We start from the raw sequence: 21,566 nt of genomic DNA on the forward strand, positions 1-21,566 counted from the left end.
GTAGATATGTCCACACTAGTTTTACAGACATCGAAAAAACGAGAAAATTATGGAGAAACAGAAATGTGTGTGTGGCGAGCCTTGTGACATATTAGACTTTCAAGAAACAAATATCAGATTGAAATAAATGACTTAAATAAACGTTGGTGCTCAATTGGTAGATCATTGCACAGAGCATTGTGTTAGCATCACAAAAGGACATGGGTTTATTCCCTAAGAAACACACATAGTGATAAAATGTGTACCTTGTAAACATGTAATGCACTGTAAGTCGCTTTGGAGAAAAGTGTTTACCAAATCCATAAATGTAAAATGAAAAAAATTAGAAAATTAGAGTTTACCATTGGATTTTACAGAGAGGCTCACATATATTTAAAAAACAGCTGTGCTTTGGAGCGGTTTCCCAACATATATTCTTAGAATTAAAATTATACATTTTAAACTGATAGCCTGTACTCACACAAACATAAATTTGGGTTGATTTTGAGTCAGTGGAGCTTCTGGTGGAAAAAGGTCAAAGAAATTAAATATAAATGTGTTTTGTTGACAATAACTCTCTTTGTGACATGTTGACACTTAAGGATGACAGAAAGAAATGGGGGGGGGGGGGGGTGCACAATATTTTTTAATAAAGGGGTGTATGTTACAGAAACTCAAAATCTCTTTTGGATCTATGTTTGAACGCAAAAAGTAATCTATTAAAAACACAAATTAGTTCAAAATTGTTATTTGCTCTTTAAAGGTGCAGTGTGTAATTTTTAGAAGGATCTCTTGACAGAAATGCATCTACAAAACTATATTATCAGGGGTGTATAAAGACCTTTCATAATGAACTGTTATGTGTTTATTACCTTAGAATGAGATGTTTTTATCTACATACGCCGAGGGTCCCCTTACATGGAAGTTGCCATTTTGTGCCACCATTTTTCTACAGAAGCCCTTAACGGACAATTTGTTTACTAAGTTGTCTCAGACGATGACATGTTTGTCCGGTGGTGGCTACCGTAGCTTCTCTATGTGTTTCAAAAGCGAGGGGTGAGTAGTGGACTAAGCCGTTGGTTGCAATTCGCAACCTCACCACTAGATGCCGCTAAAATGTACACTCTGCACCTTTAAGTGAAAATTCTGGGACAGTTGCTTTCTATATTGAAATGAAACAGAATGGAGCACATTAACTGTTATTACAATAAAGAGTCTAGAGAAACTTGACCTGGTCCATAGAAAACATTTAGTTGATTTAGAAGTTTGATATCAAACATATTTCAAGTCTGGCCGGGGGGTGGGTGACAGGATCAATAACAGCTTAATAGAAATTCACACAGATGCTTAGCATTTAAATTGGGCAATAATTTATCATTCCCCACTCTAAGTGTAAGGATGAAAAAATCTGTTCAGTTTCAAAAATTAAAATCATTATTTACTCACACTCCGGTTGTTCACGTTTCGTTCTTCTGTTGAACACAAAAGAAGATATTTTGAGAAATCATTGTAGCCTCACAGTTAACAATACCCATTGACTTTCATAGTAGAAAAACAAATACTATGGAAGTCAATGGGTACAGTGAACTGTGTGCCTACTATCATTTATCTCGACAAAAATGTCTTTTTGTGTTCAACAGAATTTTTTAAATTCACACAGGTATAAAACAACATTAGGGTGAGTACGTTGACAGAATTTTCATTTTTGGGTGAACTATCCCTTTGACACGTGGCCAGCTGTGAGATCTGCTCAGACATAATTATATTCAACACATTAGCACATATTCATGCCTGACTACAAACGCAGGTTCTATCTAGACAAAAAAATCACTATAATAATCATTCATGAGGAACAACAGCATTCAGACAGTAATACCATTTATCATTGCCTTCTTTGACCTTGGCTGATTTACATTACACACATTTGAGGTCACAGCACCTGAATCTTATTAGCAAGAAATTAAAGGTTAAAACCGAACTCTATTTCATGCCTGATATATTATCATCCTACCAATCACAGAGCTTTTCAAATCCATATCATCACCTCCAGATTATAGACCCTTGGCCTGACAGTGACACATAACATCATCCATTCAGAATAATTCAATTAATAATTCATCACATCATTCATTATTAATGATAAAACAGTGTCTTCTGCTTCGCAGGTACAGTACATTGCATGCAATCTTTTTGTCACCTGCTTTTTAACTGCTATAATCCAGCCTAATATTCACACTGCTTCTCCATACATGGATACGAGTTAGACCAGTGGTCTCCAACATGGTGCCCGCGGGGAGTCTGTGAGTTGCCCGCCAAAGCACATTCTGTTAATAGTCTCAATTTTAATATTTATTTATTACATACGGTATTTTTATATTAGCTTGGTTTCTTTATGTATGTTAAAGGCGGGGTGCATGATCTCTGTAAGCCAATGTTGACATTTTAAATCATCTAAACAAACACACCCCTACCCCAATAGAATCTGGACCTTCTTTTGATAGACCCGCCCCCCCACACATATGCCACCAAGGCAACGATGTCGGTTAGTAGACACCACTTACTGTTGATTGGCCACAAGTGTGTTTTGGTACTCGGCCCGACTCCCTTTTTCAAAGCTCACAAAAAGGTTGGAGACCCCTGAATTAGACTCTCAAGCTTCAAAAATGATCACAGCGGCCCATATATGGCTCAACATTCGAATGTTGCAAGTTTATGGAAATTAAAACCTTCCACCCATACAAACCTGATATAAACATGTTCTAATGTATATCATGGACTGCTGTATGTAATTACAGAAATTTAACCCTTTAAGCATCACCCCACCCTATTGAGTTAAGTCTACACTCTTGGAGCTTTCAAACAATATACAGTTTGTCATGATTAGATAAGAATTCATATGCAAACATTGAAGTAAATGTGGGCGTCCTGCTGGTGGGACATTGACATTTAGCAGGAAATAAATGTTTTGAGGCACAGTCTCTTCATAAATGAATCAATTACTCTCCATACATAATTTATTTTATAAAACACTGTGGAAATGTCTATTCTGGAGGCTTAGACCTTTCCAACGATATATAGTTTGTAGTGATAGATTAAAATTTACATCAACAATATTAATGCAAACTAGGTGTCCCGTATTCGGGATGGCGACGCTTACCATGTTTGTGAAAATCAGGCTCAGAAAAATGTAGAAACTGTACATTTTCTGTCGCTGGGGTTGTACCCCAAGGTTTAGTTTTGTCCCCTTTACAGGTCATAATACGATGTTGTACCTTTTTGGGTATTACTGTACCATAAGCACGTATATACCTTGGAATTAAATGTTTTGTACCCCTAAAATTTAACTGGTACAAAATTGGTCTTTAAAAGGTACAAAATCTGTCGATAGGGTATACTATTGTACAGAAATGTACATTTCAATGTGTTAAAAGTACAAAAATGAAGATTTGAGAGTCCCCCAAGATGGAAAATGTAAAGTTTTGTACCTTTTTGCTGACAGTGCTGAAATGTGTCAATTTAATTAAATTAATATTAATCTTTGACATACTCTTAATATTAAAATCAAGGTTATATTTTACAGAATGTTCTTTACATTATGTAGGATGTTATTATGTAAAAAAAAAAAAACAGTAAGTCACAAAAAAGACTTTAGATGAGTTTTCAAAGACTGAGTCACAACTGTTATTTTCAGTTCCCAACTATTCCTAACACTTGAACACTAGGTATCATTGGTGTTGGCTGTTTGCTAGCATATGTTTCAGTGCCAGACAGCAATGACGTGTATAAGTATAAATCTAGACCCAGGTGTGGGCAGTGAGAATAAACAATGGTGATTTTAAATACTGCAGTCTGTAAAGAAGACAATAGAACTCAGGCAGCCAGACACAAGCAGAACATCAGGACAAGGTTGCACACGCATGACTACAGATGCTGTATGTGAGAAAGTGTGAGAAGAGATATATGCATCTTTTACACTCTTCTGTGCATGGATATTTGTTGTAACTACTTTTAGTCCATTCCTTTTCTGAAATGATCTACTGCTCTTGTCTGGCTGAATTGGTGCTTTTCAACCCTGTACAAAAATTCGTCAGTTAGTTCCAATTAGTTCCTTCAATCTGACATGCTTGATGAAACTCTTTAGATCAATGCTAAAGACTGCAAGACAAAATGAGTGCATCAGACATCCAAGTTGTATTGTGCTGGTGGCCGTTACTTAACAAGATTAAGACCCTTGGGTTAAAAGAAAAAATATATTTGACCCTGACTGTGAAAACCCATCTTTAAAGAGCACATATTGTCCGATTCACGATTTCACATTTCTTTTGGTGTGTAAGTGTGTATTAATACATGTTAACGATATGCAAAAGGTACAAACCCCAAAGTAAACAATGACACGAATTATCGTCTCCAACGTAAATCTCTTTTCTTGGACTACAACAAACGCACAGATTGTAGGCAACAGTTTACTTCTTGGGATTGGTGATGTTGGGAAGACCTACATTATCGTAATTCCTCCCACTTTGACTCACAGCCTGTAAGTTAGCATTGCATTGTGACTGAATCTTTCAAACATGGTAAGGAGCGTCACATTTCCGTCAGAGGTATTCAGGCCAATCACAACATACAGATTAGTTGGCCAATCAGGACACAGAGCTTTTCAAATCCGTGCGTTTCAGGAAGAGAGTGAAATCTGGAGCTACAAAAATGTACTGTATGTGGAAAATAATGTGTTTTTAACCATAAACTACACGAACACATTGTATTATACCAAATACACAAAATAACATTGTTTTTAGCGATGAAAAAGTTGCTCTTTAAATAATTTTTTACTGATTTCTACCTAAAATCATCCTACATAAATATAAATCTATAAAATTCTTCAGTGACTGTTCTTGATCTAACACATCCACACACACTCATCTGCAATGCTCATCTGTGGTCACCTGGCTTTGACCCTGCACTTACTACTGTTATCCCATGAGGCATTAATGTGAATAAGACTAACTGCTGTTGCCCTGAGCCAAAACACCAACTGGACCAAACGGTCCCCAAACATGTCAGGCAGATAAACACTCACTGTCACACTAACTCGCTATTCACTCACTAAGTTAAATAACTACACAATGGCGCTCTATTGTCAACAGTTTTTAAGAAATAAACGATGTGCATTTGTCTCACAGGGTCATGGAATGACGGCAGGACAAGCATTGAGCCTTTATTTAAGTTGTAATAGATTAGGGACCATATGTCTCATCCAGAGGCCCTACAACACACACATATTGTGAGTCAGTTCGGCAATCTGGCCAGCACTAAGAAAGACAAACTAAGGTTCACACCTGTTTTAGAGAGATAACATTTGCATATATATTTAAAAAGTCAAGAGTTTTGTTAGACAAAATATGATTAAAGGATTAGTCCATTTTCTTAAAAGAAAAATCCAGTTAATTTACTCACCACCATGTCATCCAAAATGTTGATGTCTTTCTTTGTTCAGTTGAGAGATTATGTTTTTTTTTAATGGATTTTAATAGAGCCCAACATTTAATACTTATCTCAACACTTAACAGTTTTTTTCAACGTTTCAAAGGACTCTAAACGATCCCAAACGAGGCATAAGGGTCTTATCTAGCAAAACGGTTGTCATGTTTGACAGGAGAAATGAAAAATGTGCACTTTTGAACCACAGCTTCTCGTCTGGGTCCGATCCTGTGATACGCCAGCGTGAACTTACATAAATGCAAAGTGACGTAGAGAGGTCACTTGTTACATATATAAAACACACATTTGCGGACCATTGTAAACAATAAACTGACACAAAGACATTAATTAGTATCAGTTGACATACAACAACGTAGGAACGGTCCTCTTTCAACACACTTGTAAACACTGGGGCAGAGTTTCGCGTTCGTCCTCTGTGACCTCTTGAAGTGATGATGTATTGCGTGGGGTCGCGCTGGCGCATCATGACCGGACCTGGACGGGAAGTTGTGGTTTGGAGGGGCGTGTTTTTTATTTTTCTTGTCAAGAATGACAATCGTTTCGCTGGATGGGACCCTTATGCCTCGTTGGGGATCGTTTGGGGTCCTTTGAAACTCCGTTGAAAAATTGTTAGTTGTTGAGTTAAGTATTAAGTGTTGGGCTCTATTAAAGTCCATTAAAATGAGAAAAAATCCTGCAATGTTTTCCAAAAAAAACATAAAATTTCTTCTCGACTGAACAAAGAAAGACATCAATTTTTTTGGATGACATGGTAGTGAGTAAATTATCTGGATTTTTTGTTTAAGAAAATGGACTAATCCTTTAAAGGGACACTCCACTTTTTATGAAAATATGCTCGTTTTCCAGCTCCCCTAGAGTTTGACATTTGATTTTTACCGTTTTGGAATCCATTCAAGCTGATCTCCGGGTCTGGTGGTACCACTTTTAGCATAGCTTAGCACAATCCATTGAATCTGATTAAGACCATTAGCATCACACTCAAAATAATCAAATAGTTTCAATATTTTTTCTTTAAAACGTGACTCTTCTGTAGTTACATCGTGTACTAAGTCCGAAAATAGTCCCCTTGGTAACTTTCAATAACAGGGCACTATTTTTGAGCACTGCGTAATATCATTGCGCCTGCTGCAGCCATGTTACAGCAGCAAAGTCCTTGATTATTTCGCCAGAATGATAGTATAGTTCCTAGCCATATCGGTCTAGAAAATCGCAACTTTTAATTTTCTGTCGGTCTTAGTACACAATGTAACTACAGAAGAGTCAAGTTTTAAATAGGAAAAATATCGCAACTCTTTGGTCATTTTTGAGCGCGATGCTAATGGTCTAATCAGATTCAATGGATTGTGCTAAGCTAAGCTATGCTAAAAGTGCTAGCGCCAAACCCAGAGATCAACTGAATGGATTCCAAAACGGTAAGAATCAAATGTTTAACTCTAGGGGAGCTGGAAAATAAGCATATTTTTAAAAAGAAGTGGTGTGTGTCTATTTAAACAGTGACCTATATGCAACAAAATAAAAGCCATTAAAAGCAACAAATGGAACTTAAACTAAAGGCTGTCATTCTATGTACATTCACGTAGTGTCTCATTTGTTCATACAATGTACTTACTTTTGGTCATAGTAATGGGGACTGCATTGAGTTCATTTAAACCTCATAACAAGCCAGGCTCTTCTAATTCCAGCCGTACTTCTGGTCCTAGATCTCGAATGGTCCATTCAGCTTTAAAATACACACAAAAAAGCTACGACACAAACCATCTGTTAACATAGCTCTCCGCAGTATCATAAAAGTCAGGATGGTTTCAGGTAAGAAACTATAAATGTCATCCTTCTGCTAGAAGAATGATTTTGCTCATCAATGTTAATTGTTATGAACCTATAAATCTAGTATTTTATCATGTAGCCATCATTTTTAAGTAATACTGAACTTGAGGCTGCACCATGTTATGAATATGACATTCACAACAAAACAGCATAATATGCTGACTGCTAAAGGCAAAAAATATGCAAATCAAACCAGACAAAATAGATTTTTGTCTCAAAATCTTTATTAAATTTAGAAAACACAATTCTGTTAATGCTTCATAACAACAGCAGGAGTAGAGAATTGATATCAGTTAGAGAGGGGAGGGATGGGGGAGGCCAACCCCTGAGTTTAAAACTGCTTCCTCATCCTGTGGTCAAAGGTCAACTAACCCCCTGAGAGAGAATGAAGGTAAAAAGATGAGTGTAAATGAAAAGTAGGATGAGAATGGATAGAAATAAGAAAACAGGGCAGTCATAATGCAGAGAGAGAGAGAGAGAGAGAGAGAGAGAGAGAGAGAGAGAGAGAGAGACAAAGAGGGGATAGGGGACCTCAGAATAGGTGGGACTGGGGAAACGTCTTCATAGCATAACTCTGGAGACTCAGGTAGAAAAGTTGAATTGCAAAGTCATTTGTTTTTCAAGTTAATGTTATTCCTGCCAAAAGACACAAAACAAATCCCAAAATGCAATGTTAAGATGTAATTATGCCCAACCGTTGGATTAGTTCCAGTTTTCTTTCTCATCGCAAAGCAAATAAGGAAAAGGGGCATCAGCTTCCAAAAGGACATGGGGGATGAGGAAGAGAAGTGGAATTAAGGGAAGGGAGAGGGGTTTCACCACAGACACCATTGAGACGTATATCAGTGGGGAGTGCAAACATTGTCTTTATCCTGTGGGAAAAGAAACAGTAAGAGAGAGAGAGAGTGTGAGAGAGAGAGAGAGGGAGAACGAGAGAGACCAATTGGATTGGAGCTTCATCTATTCATTTATCTGTCCGTCAATCCATCCATCCATTCGTCCTTCAATGCGATCGACCCTTTAATTCTTCCATCTCTCTCACTCTCTCTCCATCCATTCTCAAGGAGCAGAGAGCGGAGACTCTCGATTTGGTGATCCGGCAAGCGAGAGGTCCTCAGGGGGGAACACGGTCAGTGTGCAGGCCCTGATGCCACCGAGGGACTCTGGCAGATCGAATACTTTATGCCACTCGTCTTTCTCTGGGTCATACTTCTGTACAATCTCCACCATGCAGCGGTTGTTCCACGAGTACCCGCCCACCACATAGATTTTATTCTCGAATACGGCCACGCCCACGTCGCTTTGCCCGCGGAGCATGGCCGCGATTGGTGTCCACAAGTCAAGGGTGGGGCTATAGTACTCACAGCTCAGTACATCGTCATAGTCGCTGGTGCCCCGGAAGTGGTTCCCGCCGATGACGTAGAGACGGTCGCCGACGGTGCACATGCAGTGTAAGCCACGCACCGTCGTCATAGGAGCTTTTTGAGTCCACTTATCAGCGTCTGGGTCAAAACACATCAGCTCTTTCTGGAAGGTGTCGTGAGTTATTCCACCTGTACGACAAAGTATAGGAAGAGATGACATTTTTTTAAAAGGCCAGGAAGCATTAGACACTGTTTACAGCTGGTATCAAGTTTTGTGATTACTCAAAACACATTTTGAGGTTGTCATAACTGCTTTTGTAATGTAAATTCTGATGACAGTAAAATATTGCTTACCTACCACCAGTACAATAAAGCACTGCTTTCAAACAATGGCTTTACACTTTGCTGGTTACATTTGACATAAAACAAAATTAACTGCACCATTTTGGAAAAATTTGGAAGAAATGCATACATACCAAGACCAGTGTTGGGGTAAGTTACTTTTAAAAGTAATGCATTCAAATAATAAGTTAAAAAATTAACTTATTGCATTACTTAGTGTGTTTTCACATATGTTGGTGCGCACCAAAATACATTGTATCATTTTTCAGTTAATGCGGTCCGTGTTCACATATTATTTTTTTTACTGTACTCGAAATGCCGCACCGTACACCATGTGACAACGGTCAGCACTGTCATTGGTCTCTGACAGCTCTCACCATCTCATGACCACCCCCACGTTTCCACGACAACCAGCCTGACAGGAAGAGCGCAGCTATCAAGATGTGGAGATAAACGATGCACGTCTTTGCGAAGTTTCTTTGCTTTAACGCGAAATTTGCGTAGCTGTTCTATTAAAGCCTTTCTCACAGAGCCGTTTGCTAAAAAGCCCGTAATGTCACTATTTGTGTGTGGAGGACAGCTATGCATTTATAAAATCATCAGCTCAAACGTAAAGGAGACAGCGAATCTCTGCAACGGACCAGGATTGGCTTGTTTGTTGTTTACCCACAATATAACACCCGGCTCATGTCACAACGGAAGCCCAGTGGCTCAAACATGTGGAGAACTTCCTGTATTTGGTTCGGCCCGAGGTCCAGCAGTGTTCACACCACAGGTGGGTCGCCCCAGAGTTCGGCGACAGCCGCTCCGAGACCACCTGTTTAGAGCGGTCTCGGAGCGGTCGTTTAGTGCGCACCCAAGTGCGGCTGTCGTGTTCACACTGACCCAAACGAACCGTACTCGGAGCGACACGTCATTTGGGCCGACCTAAACAGTGTATATGTGAAAACACCCTTAGTTACTTTTCATGGAAAGTAATGCTTACATTACTTTTAAGTTACTTTTGCGTTACTTTTTCTTACTTTGCAGGTGTTTTTATGACTTAGAAGTTCTGCATTCAGAAATTGCATATTTCCATTGCAAAAATGTCAAGCTCTGGTCTGCCATCTCCATTTTTGACTGAAACTGTTCAGTGTGTAATTCTACATTAATACATTCAGTTTAATGCAGTATATTGATTTTATACATCTAATTATTTAAATTGAAAAGTAACTCATTACTTTTTAAAAAGTAACTCAAATATTAATTTGTACATTTATAAAGTAATGCGTTACTTTACTCATTACTTCAGAAAAGTAATATTATTACGTAATGCACGTTACTTGTAATGTGTTACCTCCAACAGTGACCAAGACAAGTCAATATGCATATATATATATGCTTGTTTGATAAAGGTGGGTGCATGATTTTTCAAAGCCAATGTTGATATCTGAAATCACCTAAACAAACACGCCCTGTCCCCAATAGAATCTGGACCTTTTTTTAATAGACCCGCCCCACACATACGCAACCCAGGCAACGATGTTGGTTAGTAGACACGCCCCTTACTGCTGATGGCTACAAATGTGTTTTGGTACTCGACCCGATTCCCTTTTCCAAAGTGTTTTTCTAAAATCATGCACTCCACCTTTAATATAACGGTCCCATTCAACCATCATACTATTGTTTTTTATTGATGATGCTAATGTACATGTATTATGCAAATACCTCCCTTACTTTTGCATATGTCTATACTGCCTATACTAATATATGCATCTGCTGTAAAGCGTATCTGCTACAATGCAAAATTGTAAAAAGCGATATAGAAATAAATTTTAATTGAACAACAGATCATGTGAAGCAAGCACATTTGAAGTTCACTTAAAGGGACACTTCACCCATTTGCATTAAGTTTTGTATAGTCAGAACCCCAGTCATGTTTTTGAATGGTCGTGCATCATTTCCTTAGTTGCCGCTGAGAGAGTAGAAATACAGATTTCAGTTTTGCACTTCCTTCTTTCGATGATGTAAAAATCATCATTTTGCATCATTGAAAGCAGGAAGTCCAATATCTTTGTTGAGGGGGTGAGACTACAAACACCCCTTTCTCGATCAAATAGGCCCCAAATTCGAAATGTATGTTACATTTCGACTACAAATATGAGGCACTTTCAATGAAGATAAATGTTTCTATGGGTAAAATGCTCCTTTAACAGATGTACTAAATCAAAAATAACTGAAAACACTACAATACGTCCTTAGGTTATAGCATATTTCATTCACTCTTCCTACACCACTACTAGGTGTAAACAGGGCGTTAGATATACATATAAAAACATGTACAACTTTCTCATTGTCTACCCACACGCACGCACACACACACACACACACACACACACACACACACACACACACACACACACACACACACACACACACGCACACACGCACACGCACACAAACTAAGCCGAAAAAGAAAACAGGACATGTCTACAGGGAAGGCTGAAAATAAAGAGAACTATCCCATCGGGCACCTGGGCATCAGCCAACCAGACCCTCCCTCTCTTCTTCCCTCCTATTTATGGCCTCTATCTCTCTATCCACCCCTCTCTTTACTAAAAAAACTGAATGTTGAGTCATACACCCATACATACACATCCCTCACACTTCACACACGACAGCTTTTTGCCTGCATCTCTCATTTCTCCTGAAATAAGACACCATCACGAAATAAAAGACAGTTCAAAGTGAATGTGAAGTCAATGAGAAAAAGATGGGAAGATGTGAAATAAGAAAAAGACAATGAGAAGTGATGTAACATGTTTGAGATTTAGAAAAACATTTAGATTAAATGTGGATTTACTTGGTTATAACCTTTTCAGAAGGCAGCAAATAAAAAGAACAACTGCAAAAAAATTAAATAAAATAAAATGAAGAGTCAATGTGAGTGCAGCGCTTAAATGGCAAATAATTTATGCCCTATATAACTGAGAGAGAGAGAGAGAGAGAGAGAGAGAGAGAGAGAGAGAGAGAGAATGAACACCAGTGTAAAAACAAAAGGATCAGCAGTTCCAAAAATACTTCAGAGTAATGAAGAAAGAGTGTGGATGAAAAAGAAAAAGAGGTGTTAAAATGTGATGTGTGTGTGTTCTCATCACCAGTAAAAGACCTAAACATGAATAAACACACAATGCACGAGGCAAACACAGTGAGATGAAAGGAGGAGGGGTGACAATAGAAAATAATATTTTGTTTAATTAGTGCAGTTTGAAAACAACAAATCAACACTGAATGTTGTCAATACGTCTTTGGAATTTCAATGTTCTGTAACTATTATCAGATTTAACAATAATGATCTCACACCTCAGACAGCACCTGACACTTCTGCAATGTCATCAATATAGTTTTTCACACTAACATCCACATTAGTAAAAAAAGGATTTTAATTTTATTTGGAGCAACTAATTTACTTTTCTGATCACATTTTTGTTGTTTTTCTTTATGACTGGATCATATTTGTAAGCCTGTCTGTGAAATCCAGGCTAAAGTCTCAATCTACTTAAGAGCTATGAGGCATCAAAATTTAATTTCTTGATTTCAATCGTTGACATGGCTTTACTCAGTCAATATTAAAATGTTCAAGATTAAATTTTCACAGAATGCTTTTATATTAAGTACAATTATTTAAAGCGACACCATGTAATTTTTCAACCTTCATAATTTTCAAGAACCTTGTGATAGTACATTGACTTTAAATAGGTTGAATGACATGTCTACCATAGCCTGACGGGGTCTGTATCACTTTTACTCGTATTTTAAAACTTAGGGTTTCTGGTAGTAACCAGAGCACAAAAAAACTACAAAATTCGACTGCTTTATGGCATACGTCACTTCCTCCACACAATTTGTTTTAACGTGAATTTTGCTGTTGGCTACTTAAGGAGTGTAGAGAGCAACTTCTATTATATGACTCTGTGGTACCGTGTTAGTGTCATGGACCTATGACACGCGTGACCCGGGTTTGATTCCCCTTTAAGGCAATTTTTTATCTAAACTCACGATCTTGATTCATACATAAATGCGATCTTCTTTATAAATGACGGCGATTATCTTGCATATAGTGTTCCCTGTATTCAGATGCTGTGTTCACATTTTTACCTTTCTTTTACTGTGTCTATGGTATTTACATTACAATCCAGGATGCTACAGCAGTCAAACTTGCTCACAGTGTAAAACCAAACCCTATTCATGCACCAATCAGATCTGAGCGTTTCACTCTTCTCTCTTCCTCATTTGCTGCGTTTCGCTGTCACTCGCATGACGTATTACAAAGCGGCAGACCTAAACTCTTTGCCTAAACACATCGGTTTATTGGATTTGGAGCGACAATTTTCACACAAAAGAGAGGAAAAACGAGCGCCATTGCGGAAAATCCTGGTGGCGAGGGAGAGAGAGACGATGCAACAATATTTGTTTCGAAAAAGGCAAGGAAATACTTCTGGTCGTTGCTCAATTGGAAGGCTGCAGCCTCCGGAGGTCAAATATGCAGGCTGCATACGTCATCAAGCCTGGTTTATTAAGGTAAACTGAGCATTACATTCGCAAGTCATAAGCATACTGCAACAATTTACGATTAACTAAGTATAATAGTCAACTTTATCATTGTTAATATTCTGAAATAAGACAGTCTTGATGACGTATGCAGCTTAGAAATACGACATCCAGAGGCTGCAACCTTCAGATTGAGAAATGGCTTCTGCCACGACGAGTTCCTCATCAGAAAGACTGCGTTTCTCCCTGTTGTCTCAAAATGTTGATCATTTAGGGTTTTAAATGTTTAGTTTTTAGTTTAGTTTTAAGGTTGGCCAGTTCCTTTCCTTTGCGACAGTGCTGTGGCGCTTGTGGCCTCAAGGGGCGCTAGGCGTGAAAAATACATGTCTAGCACCCCCTAGTGGCCAAAAAGTTCCATGGTGTGCCTTTAAAAAACACTAAATCACAAAATTACTTAAGCTGGGTTTTCACAGACGCTCACATTTTATTCATTTAAATATGAATGCAGAAAATGTAAACTGATGATGTAACAAAGTTTAAGAATGTATTAAGTCAATTAAATTTTATTTCACGTCATCATCACTTGGTATCTCCAAGCAAGTAATCTAATATTAGAGGATAACTATCAAAAAAAGGCTTGGGATTTTGTAAAATGATGCTGTAGGTTATAACAATAGTGAATGGAGTCTGAGTGTATTTGAAAACCTGCACACAACATTTCTGCCTACAGCAATTCTCCTTAATATATGGAGCTCGTGTATCAGGTTAAGCAGTTCTGAATGTTATTTAGAGGTTGCTGGAGGGTTGAATGAGAGTCAGCTGTTTCACACTCACGCAAGTGTGAATGCGTAAGTGTGGAGAGCTTCCTGTATCCTTGTTAATGTATGTGTGCGTGTGGTAGCAAAAGACAACCTTGAGCATCAATATATCTCTGTGTGAGAGAAATCACACCCCTCCTACATCAATGTACATTATCACACAAAAGCACACTCCTCTGATTCATGTTATCACTGTATCTATCCTCTCACTATCATATCGACCAATCATCTCTTTCTCTCTCTCTCTTTTTTCTCGCTCTCTCAAAGAGGACTCATCATCTCCATAATGCACGAATTGAGATGCAATCCAGTGAAGTGAACATGTTACAGCAACAATAGTGCACAGGGTTGTGTGCGTGTCTCTTCCTTTATTCAGATAGGAGGCCAATATCTTTCAGTTTGAAGATCAGTACGTGTGTACTTTCGTGAGAAACTCTCTCGAGATATTTCACTTCCAATCAGTCACACCATAACAGCTTAAAGATGTGTGAAAATGTGTTTGAAGGTGAGCGTGAGGATATGAGGATATTTTCACTGTAGTTTTGTAATGTTAAAATGCTTTCTTCCATTGCAGGTAAATATGCATAACTATAACTATATATGAAGAGTTTTGTTGCAAAACGAGATAACCACCGTTTTTTTTTAATTGTTCAGAAATCTTGTTTTTTGGTTGTGCATTCCAATTAATTTCAATGCAACTGCAGTTGGTTTGTTTTGATTTAAACCTTCATAACTTAAAAAATACAGCAACGTAGCACCATAAAACAAAATAATAACATGATAACATAATAATAAACATGTTTTGACAAAAATGTTAAAAAATTGATTTATCTCGTTTTGCAACGAAACTCTTCATATAAGCTATACATTTATAAGGCACTATCAAATCATTCCTGTTTCTTTAAGCAACCTGGCCAGCTTTGCAAAGCAACATTGGAACCAAACTCAGAAGCACAAATTTAGGTCAGGAATACAGTGTTTGCTGACCATGGAGGGTGGGGAGTGTTGTAAACGATATCTTGAAAAACTGCAATTCAGTTTGATGTCATTTAGTGCTGCACAATTAATCGCATCGCAATCGCGATGTCAGCCTGTGTGATTATATGACAGCAAAATGTTGCAATTATATTCAAAAAATAAATGTGTGGACTTGTTAACACAAACGTTCTGATAACAATGATGATGATTTTCCTTGCCGTTTAAAAAAAGAAAGAAAAACAAACAAAAAAGGCAGTGCACGTGTGGCATGCACGTGTGTGGTGTGCGTCGTTACTTATACCAGAGCGAAGATGGATGCAGAGGAGGTTGACAGTGATCTGGTAGCTAAAAAAACCTCTATGTCTGTTGTATGGCGGTATTTTGGATTTAGGTTTACTGACACTGAGCAGTTGCTACATCACGTGGCAATACGAAAACATTTCTAGTTTTACAAATACACATTTTAGCTAAACTGTGTGTGGATTTTCCTTAAAACCCATGAAGTTGACTCATGATACCATTTAGTATAATCGCACATCGCAATATTAGCATCAATAACCGCAATAGGAAAAATGACCCAAATCGTGCAGCCCTAATGTCATTAGTGAAACCGAAATCACAGATAGTTCACCTAAAATTAAAAACCTGTCATCATTTACTCACCCTCGTGTTTCTTGTGTTGAACACAAAAGAAGCTATTTTGATTTATGATGGTAACAGCACAGTTGACTGTACCCATTGACCTCCATAGTATGAACAATAAATACTAGGGGTGTACCGGATCACAAGCTGTTAACTCGTCAATGAAGAGAAAATGCTTCCCTGCCAATGACGAGTTTTTCCAGCAATCTGTATTTCCGCTATTATCCACCAGGTGGCACTCTCACCAAAACCCCTTAGGGCAAACGGTATGAACTCTATTGGGCGGTTTCCCAGAAAATAAATGTAAGAGCTGTCCAAACTGAAAACAACTTGCACTGACATATCTTAAAATACATCAGCGCCTTTTATTTTGCCTCAAAATGCACATAGGTAATGTTTTTAGTAAGGCACGTTTGTTAAAACTAGTTATATTTCCTAATTAAACTAAGGCCTAGTCCTGGTTTAAGCTAATCCCTGTCCGGGAAACCACCCCTAAATGTTCTGATCATAGCTCTGAATCTGATCTCTATCAAAATGCAATTATCTCAGAATTTGCTCAAAATTTGGTATTTTTGAATATTTGAGAGGTGATAAAAGAGAACTAATGAAGGTAGGAAACGTTTTTTTGTTGTTGTTTCAAAGCAGAGGGTCTGTTCTTTCATTTGATATATGTTTATATACTTAAAGAAGAACATTTTCTGGAAGATGTTACACTTTTGTGAAAATCATAAAAAATGCTGGCAATGGCCGGCAACCTTTTATAAATACGCTTGTGAGGAAAGAGTTGAGTAAGGTCTAAAATTGGCATTAGGTACAGAAATCAAATAGTATCACTGTCTTTATTGTATAAATTAAATATAATTATTATTATTTTTAAGCTACAGAAGCAGTTTTCTCTTTGTCTTGGGTTGTTTGATTAACATTAATGATACAGACTTAAGTAGGTTATTTGAGGTTACTGTCTCTTTAAGATAAGCAAGGACCTGGTTTCTGCCTCTAATCTATACACACACTTAAGACATAAGCAAATGTTTTTTATTAAAAAACACTACTGTGGTATTTCGAGATTCTTTTTTTGTGTGTCCTGTCAAGAACAGAAAGATTCTATGTTCGCATGCTTTTTGAAATGCATCTCTCCGTGTACCCACTTCTAAGTGCACTTAAACGCGCACGTGTACACACAGACGGAGGGGGAATTCCAAGCGGCGCTTCGGAAGGAGATGAATTAATGATGTATTAATGATGTTAAAGATGTATTAATAGTGATGCGAGCCAAACTGTGGGTCTGCAACCGGTACACCCCTAACAAATACTATGGAAGTCAATAGGACTGTAAACTGTGTGCTTGCTTACCATCACAATATTTTCTTTTGGGTTTAGCCGAATAAAGAAACTCATACAGCTTTAGAACAACATGAGGATGAGTAAATTATGACAGCATTTACATTTTTGGGTGAACTATCCCTTTAAAGGGGCCATTTCACAATGGTGACTTTTTTAAGATGTCAAATAAATCTTTGGTGTCCCCAGACTAGCACGTATCTGAACTTCTCTCTTAAAATACCTCACAGATAATTTATTATAAATTGCCACTTTGTAGGTGTGAGCAAAAATGTGCCATTTTTGGGTGGTCCTTCTAAATGCAAATAAGCTGCACTAAATGGCAGGGCCGTGGTTGGGTAGTGCCGATTAAGGGGTGGTATTATCCCCTTCTGACATCACAAGGGGAGCCATATTTTAATAAGCTATTTTTTCACATGCTTGCAGAGAATGGTTTACCAAAATCTTTTTCACATTTTCTAGGTTGATAGAAGCACTGGGAACACAATTAAAGCACTTAAACATGAAAAAAGTCAGATTTTCATGATATATCCCCTTTAAACTGATAGACTTCAATATCCTGATCAGGTTTGTGAAACACATAGCCATACAACAATAAAAAACACACGCTGGTGCATGAGAGTTACCTGAAATATACATGTACCCTCCGTAAACAGTGCCTGCGTGTCCATAATGTGGCTCGCTCATTTTGGCCACATACGTCCATTCGTTTGTTCTGGGGTTGTAACACTCCACAGTTGCTAGAAAATGAAAGGAAAGTTTGTTAAAAGAAATGGAAAAAACTGCTCACAACATGTACACTTTAAGATGAATTGTAGATATGATTTCTGGTGCTTGCAATGCCAAGTTAAGTGTGAAATCATAGGGGACACATACGATGCTAAAATGTATGCACTGCAGGTCGCTTTGTATAAAAATGTTTGCCAAATGCATTCATGTTAAATGAAAGATTACTGCAGTATTGGTCCTTCGACATTCGGCCGCAGAGATGAAGAACCAATAAATCAGACAGTATGAATGATTCTTATTCTATCAACCACTCAATGTTTATTGATTGGCTCTTAATGCTGTCTGGCTTCTGGAAGTGAGTGAGGTCTGGATTCATTTTCATTACAGAAAACATAACGACAGCAAAAGAAAAAAGACAGCACATTAATAAATACAGGCAACATATTGGGTAATTTATACAAGCTGTATGACATACAAACATTAGCTTTCTCGACATCTGACTCATCTTCACCCGTGTGCCACAAATATCATTTATTCCCGTGTAATTTTCATGGAAATTTCAAAATGTTTGCAAGCCTATTCATGCGTCAGGTGACAAAACATGAATATGACACCTAGTAGTCATAAGACACACATCAACCAATAAGATAGATCTTTATTATTGTGCTGCTATACCTAAACTAATTGCAGTGATCAGAAATGTTGTCGTGCAGGATTTATCTGACACATCGATCGCTAAGTAAGCTCAAAATATCTAACATATTGTTTAGCTTCACAACATATCTGCTGATGTCATTTTGGAATATTTTATTGAAGAATATACATGGTTTTTAAAGCTTCACCATGTTGATAATCATGATAACATGATCGATTTTGTTCAGTTAAAGAAAGGAAATCATACACATTGAAAGTAAGTAAATAATGAGATGATTTTTATATTTGAGTAAACTATTCATAAAACTCAACACAATAAATTCCTCATGATGGCCATGACTCTGGTCGCTATAGAAACCAAGAACATGAAGGATTGAGCGTTAAGGTCTTTTCTGTATATTCCGATAAACTTAAGAAAGACTGCAGTCTGAAGGAATGAAAGTTGTACCCAAAGGGCCGTCTGTGCTTTTACTTTCCTCACTGTGAAAGCGTGACGCCTTTGTGTTTACTTCTATCCTGTCACTTGTGCAGCCTGTGGGGCTTGTGTATGAGAGAAAGTTGTGTGTTTGTGTGTAGAGTTGAGAAGAGCACTGGTCAGGTTGATGGAAAGGTTATTTTTGTACGGGTGTGCACACGTGAATGTCCATGTGTCTATATGTGTGTACCAATTTTTATGTCGTGGCATTCCATGCTTGCTATCTGGAGCTGTCCTTGCATTTTAATTACTTGCGTTCCAATAAGGTATTTACCCTACAAAAATATCCACCTGTTAATATCCACCATTGCCTGATGCACTCACGTTACCATAGCAACAAGAAAAATGAGTGAAAAACCTCTTTAAAAATTACATCACATCTGGCTTATACACTAAATATAACCAATAAAAGACTTTACAACTACAGCTACCTCACCAAATATGATTTTTTCATTGTTGTGTCAATAATTCACCATTCAATCCTTTGTATTTCCCTACAAATGAATAGGATAAAATTATATTCACATATTGCATGTTTATTAAGATTGAACTGCATAGTAACTTTGTCCAGGTACAATCCAGAAAACACTAGGGCTGGGCTATGTGTTAAAAATACATCTGTGATAATCATCTTTAAAAAGATCACAATTTATGATAACATCTGGTGTATTTCACCAAAAGCGGCACCCCACAGTCTGATTTGAAAGCTTATAGACAAAGTCACGACACTTCGCCACCAAATTAGCAAGTCCTCCAGGTCTTGTGAGAACAAGACAAACAAAACCTGTCGATTCTTTGCGTGTGCAAAGTCCTTTTCCAAGAGGATTCTGATTGACAATTGGCCCTTTTTGCTGGGAGGTGGGACTAGATAGGCCATTCAGACCATTGCAATCTCTCTCAGTCATATCAATATCTGTGACGCATCTTGTGAATATTAAATATCTTTGATATGGAGCAGTCTGCTCTCTTGGTGCTGTCATTTCACAAGTAGAGCCGCAACTAACGATTATTTTCATAATCGATTAATCGGGCGATTATTTTTTAGATTAATCAACTAATCACATAAACACATAAATATTAATCAATTCGCTTTTAACAATATCTAAATAAGGCAGTAAATTATGGTATTCACACATAAAAGTGTACTTTTAAAAGTGCAAAAGCCACACACACTACACACACTAGTACAGAGATGTACTAATATATTCATTTTGATTTTAATATTTAAAATAATAATAATAATGTTTTTTAAAGTTTGTGCAGCTTTTAAATAGTAAATCCTCTTTAAATGTCAAAACATAAACAAACAAAATGAATCGAGTCTTCAGGGGTGGTCTGGTGAGGATTTTGCCACAGATTAATAAAATCATTTTAATCTTTAAACCTTGAAAAGAATTAACATTATTTGTTATTAACATTAAATAAATACTAACCATTAAGATATGAAAGTTATATACATGCATTGTTACTGTAATAAAAACCTTGATTTCCCCCTTACTTTAAAACAAATACTTAATTTGTGGTTCTAAAAATGCTATTCTTATGAAAACCGTACAACAATTAAACAAATACAAACTCACTTATATTAAAGAATGAAATTAAACCTTTATTAATCACCGTTTATTTGCCCTTTTGCTTTTGTCATTGTCCTGTCAGGGTTGCCAGATCCGCGTAACAAAACCAGCCCAATTGCCATTTAAAATGAGTCTAAAAGCATCCCAATGACTATTCACAGCCCAAATACCAACAACTAATGAACCAAATCTTTCCATCTCTAACCCGCAGAAAAACATCAACCCGCAGAAACAGAAACGGTTGTGCGAGAGCATGCGAACAGCAATCTTACACAGCAACTAAAATGTGAAAAATGGGATCAATGGGACGAAACAAGAACTCTTTGAATCGTGTTTGAATACGCGCTCGTGTTTACTAACACTTTCCATTCATGATCGCGCAAAGCTGCGAACTGTACAGGAAGCAAGAAGTACTGCTTTGTCATTGACGATCTCGATCTGTTGCACAAAATTTACGTCATCGTCGTCTTGTCAGTCATTTCTTTCCTCACGTTAAATATAAAATCTCCCGCAGCAAGCTTTTAAAATGATATGGATTGCATGTGTAGTGCAGAATTGCAAAAAAGGCTACAATATACAATATACAGTGGTCCCCTATTTTTCTGATTGGAAAAATTATTCAATCTGTAACTGGGAAACAATCTATGATCCAAACTAGTTTTGTGACCAATTAAACCACTATTAAATCAGAGCCGGGGCCAGACCATAACTAACAGGGGGGCACGTGGCTTCCAATGGGGGGCACGCAATTAGCAACAATAACTTGCAAAAACAAGACATTTAAACAACAAATACAGTGAAAGCACACACTCATACA

At 37.5% G+C, this 21,566-nt stretch overlaps 1 protein-coding gene across 6 annotated transcripts in view; it reads right to left on the minus strand.

The window, feature by feature from the left end:
• Positions 1-7,504: 7,504 nt before the first annotated feature.
• Positions 7,505-21,566, minus strand: part of klhl13 (kelch-like family member 13) — a 71,451-nt gene continuing 57,389 nt past the window's right edge. For all 6 annotated transcript variants that reach the window (XM_055199750.2, XM_055199749.2, XM_055199753.2 and 3 more), the window contains 2 exons: positions 17,944-18,057; positions 7,505-8,855 (listed from right to left, as the gene is read on the minus strand). In XM_055199750.2, the coding sequence (XP_055055725.1) occupies positions 8,362-8,855; positions 17,944-18,057 (608 nt within the window). In that variant the 3' untranslated portion in view covers positions 7,505-8,361. The remainder of the gene's footprint in view (positions 8,856-17,943; positions 18,058-21,566) is intronic.

This window comes from Misgurnus anguillicaudatus, chromosome 22 (assembly GCF_027580225.2).
Source record: "Misgurnus anguillicaudatus chromosome 22, ASM2758022v2, whole genome shotgun sequence".
In the NCBI taxonomy this organism is placed as follows: domain Eukaryota; kingdom Metazoa; phylum Chordata; class Actinopteri; order Cypriniformes; family Cobitidae; genus Misgurnus; species Misgurnus anguillicaudatus.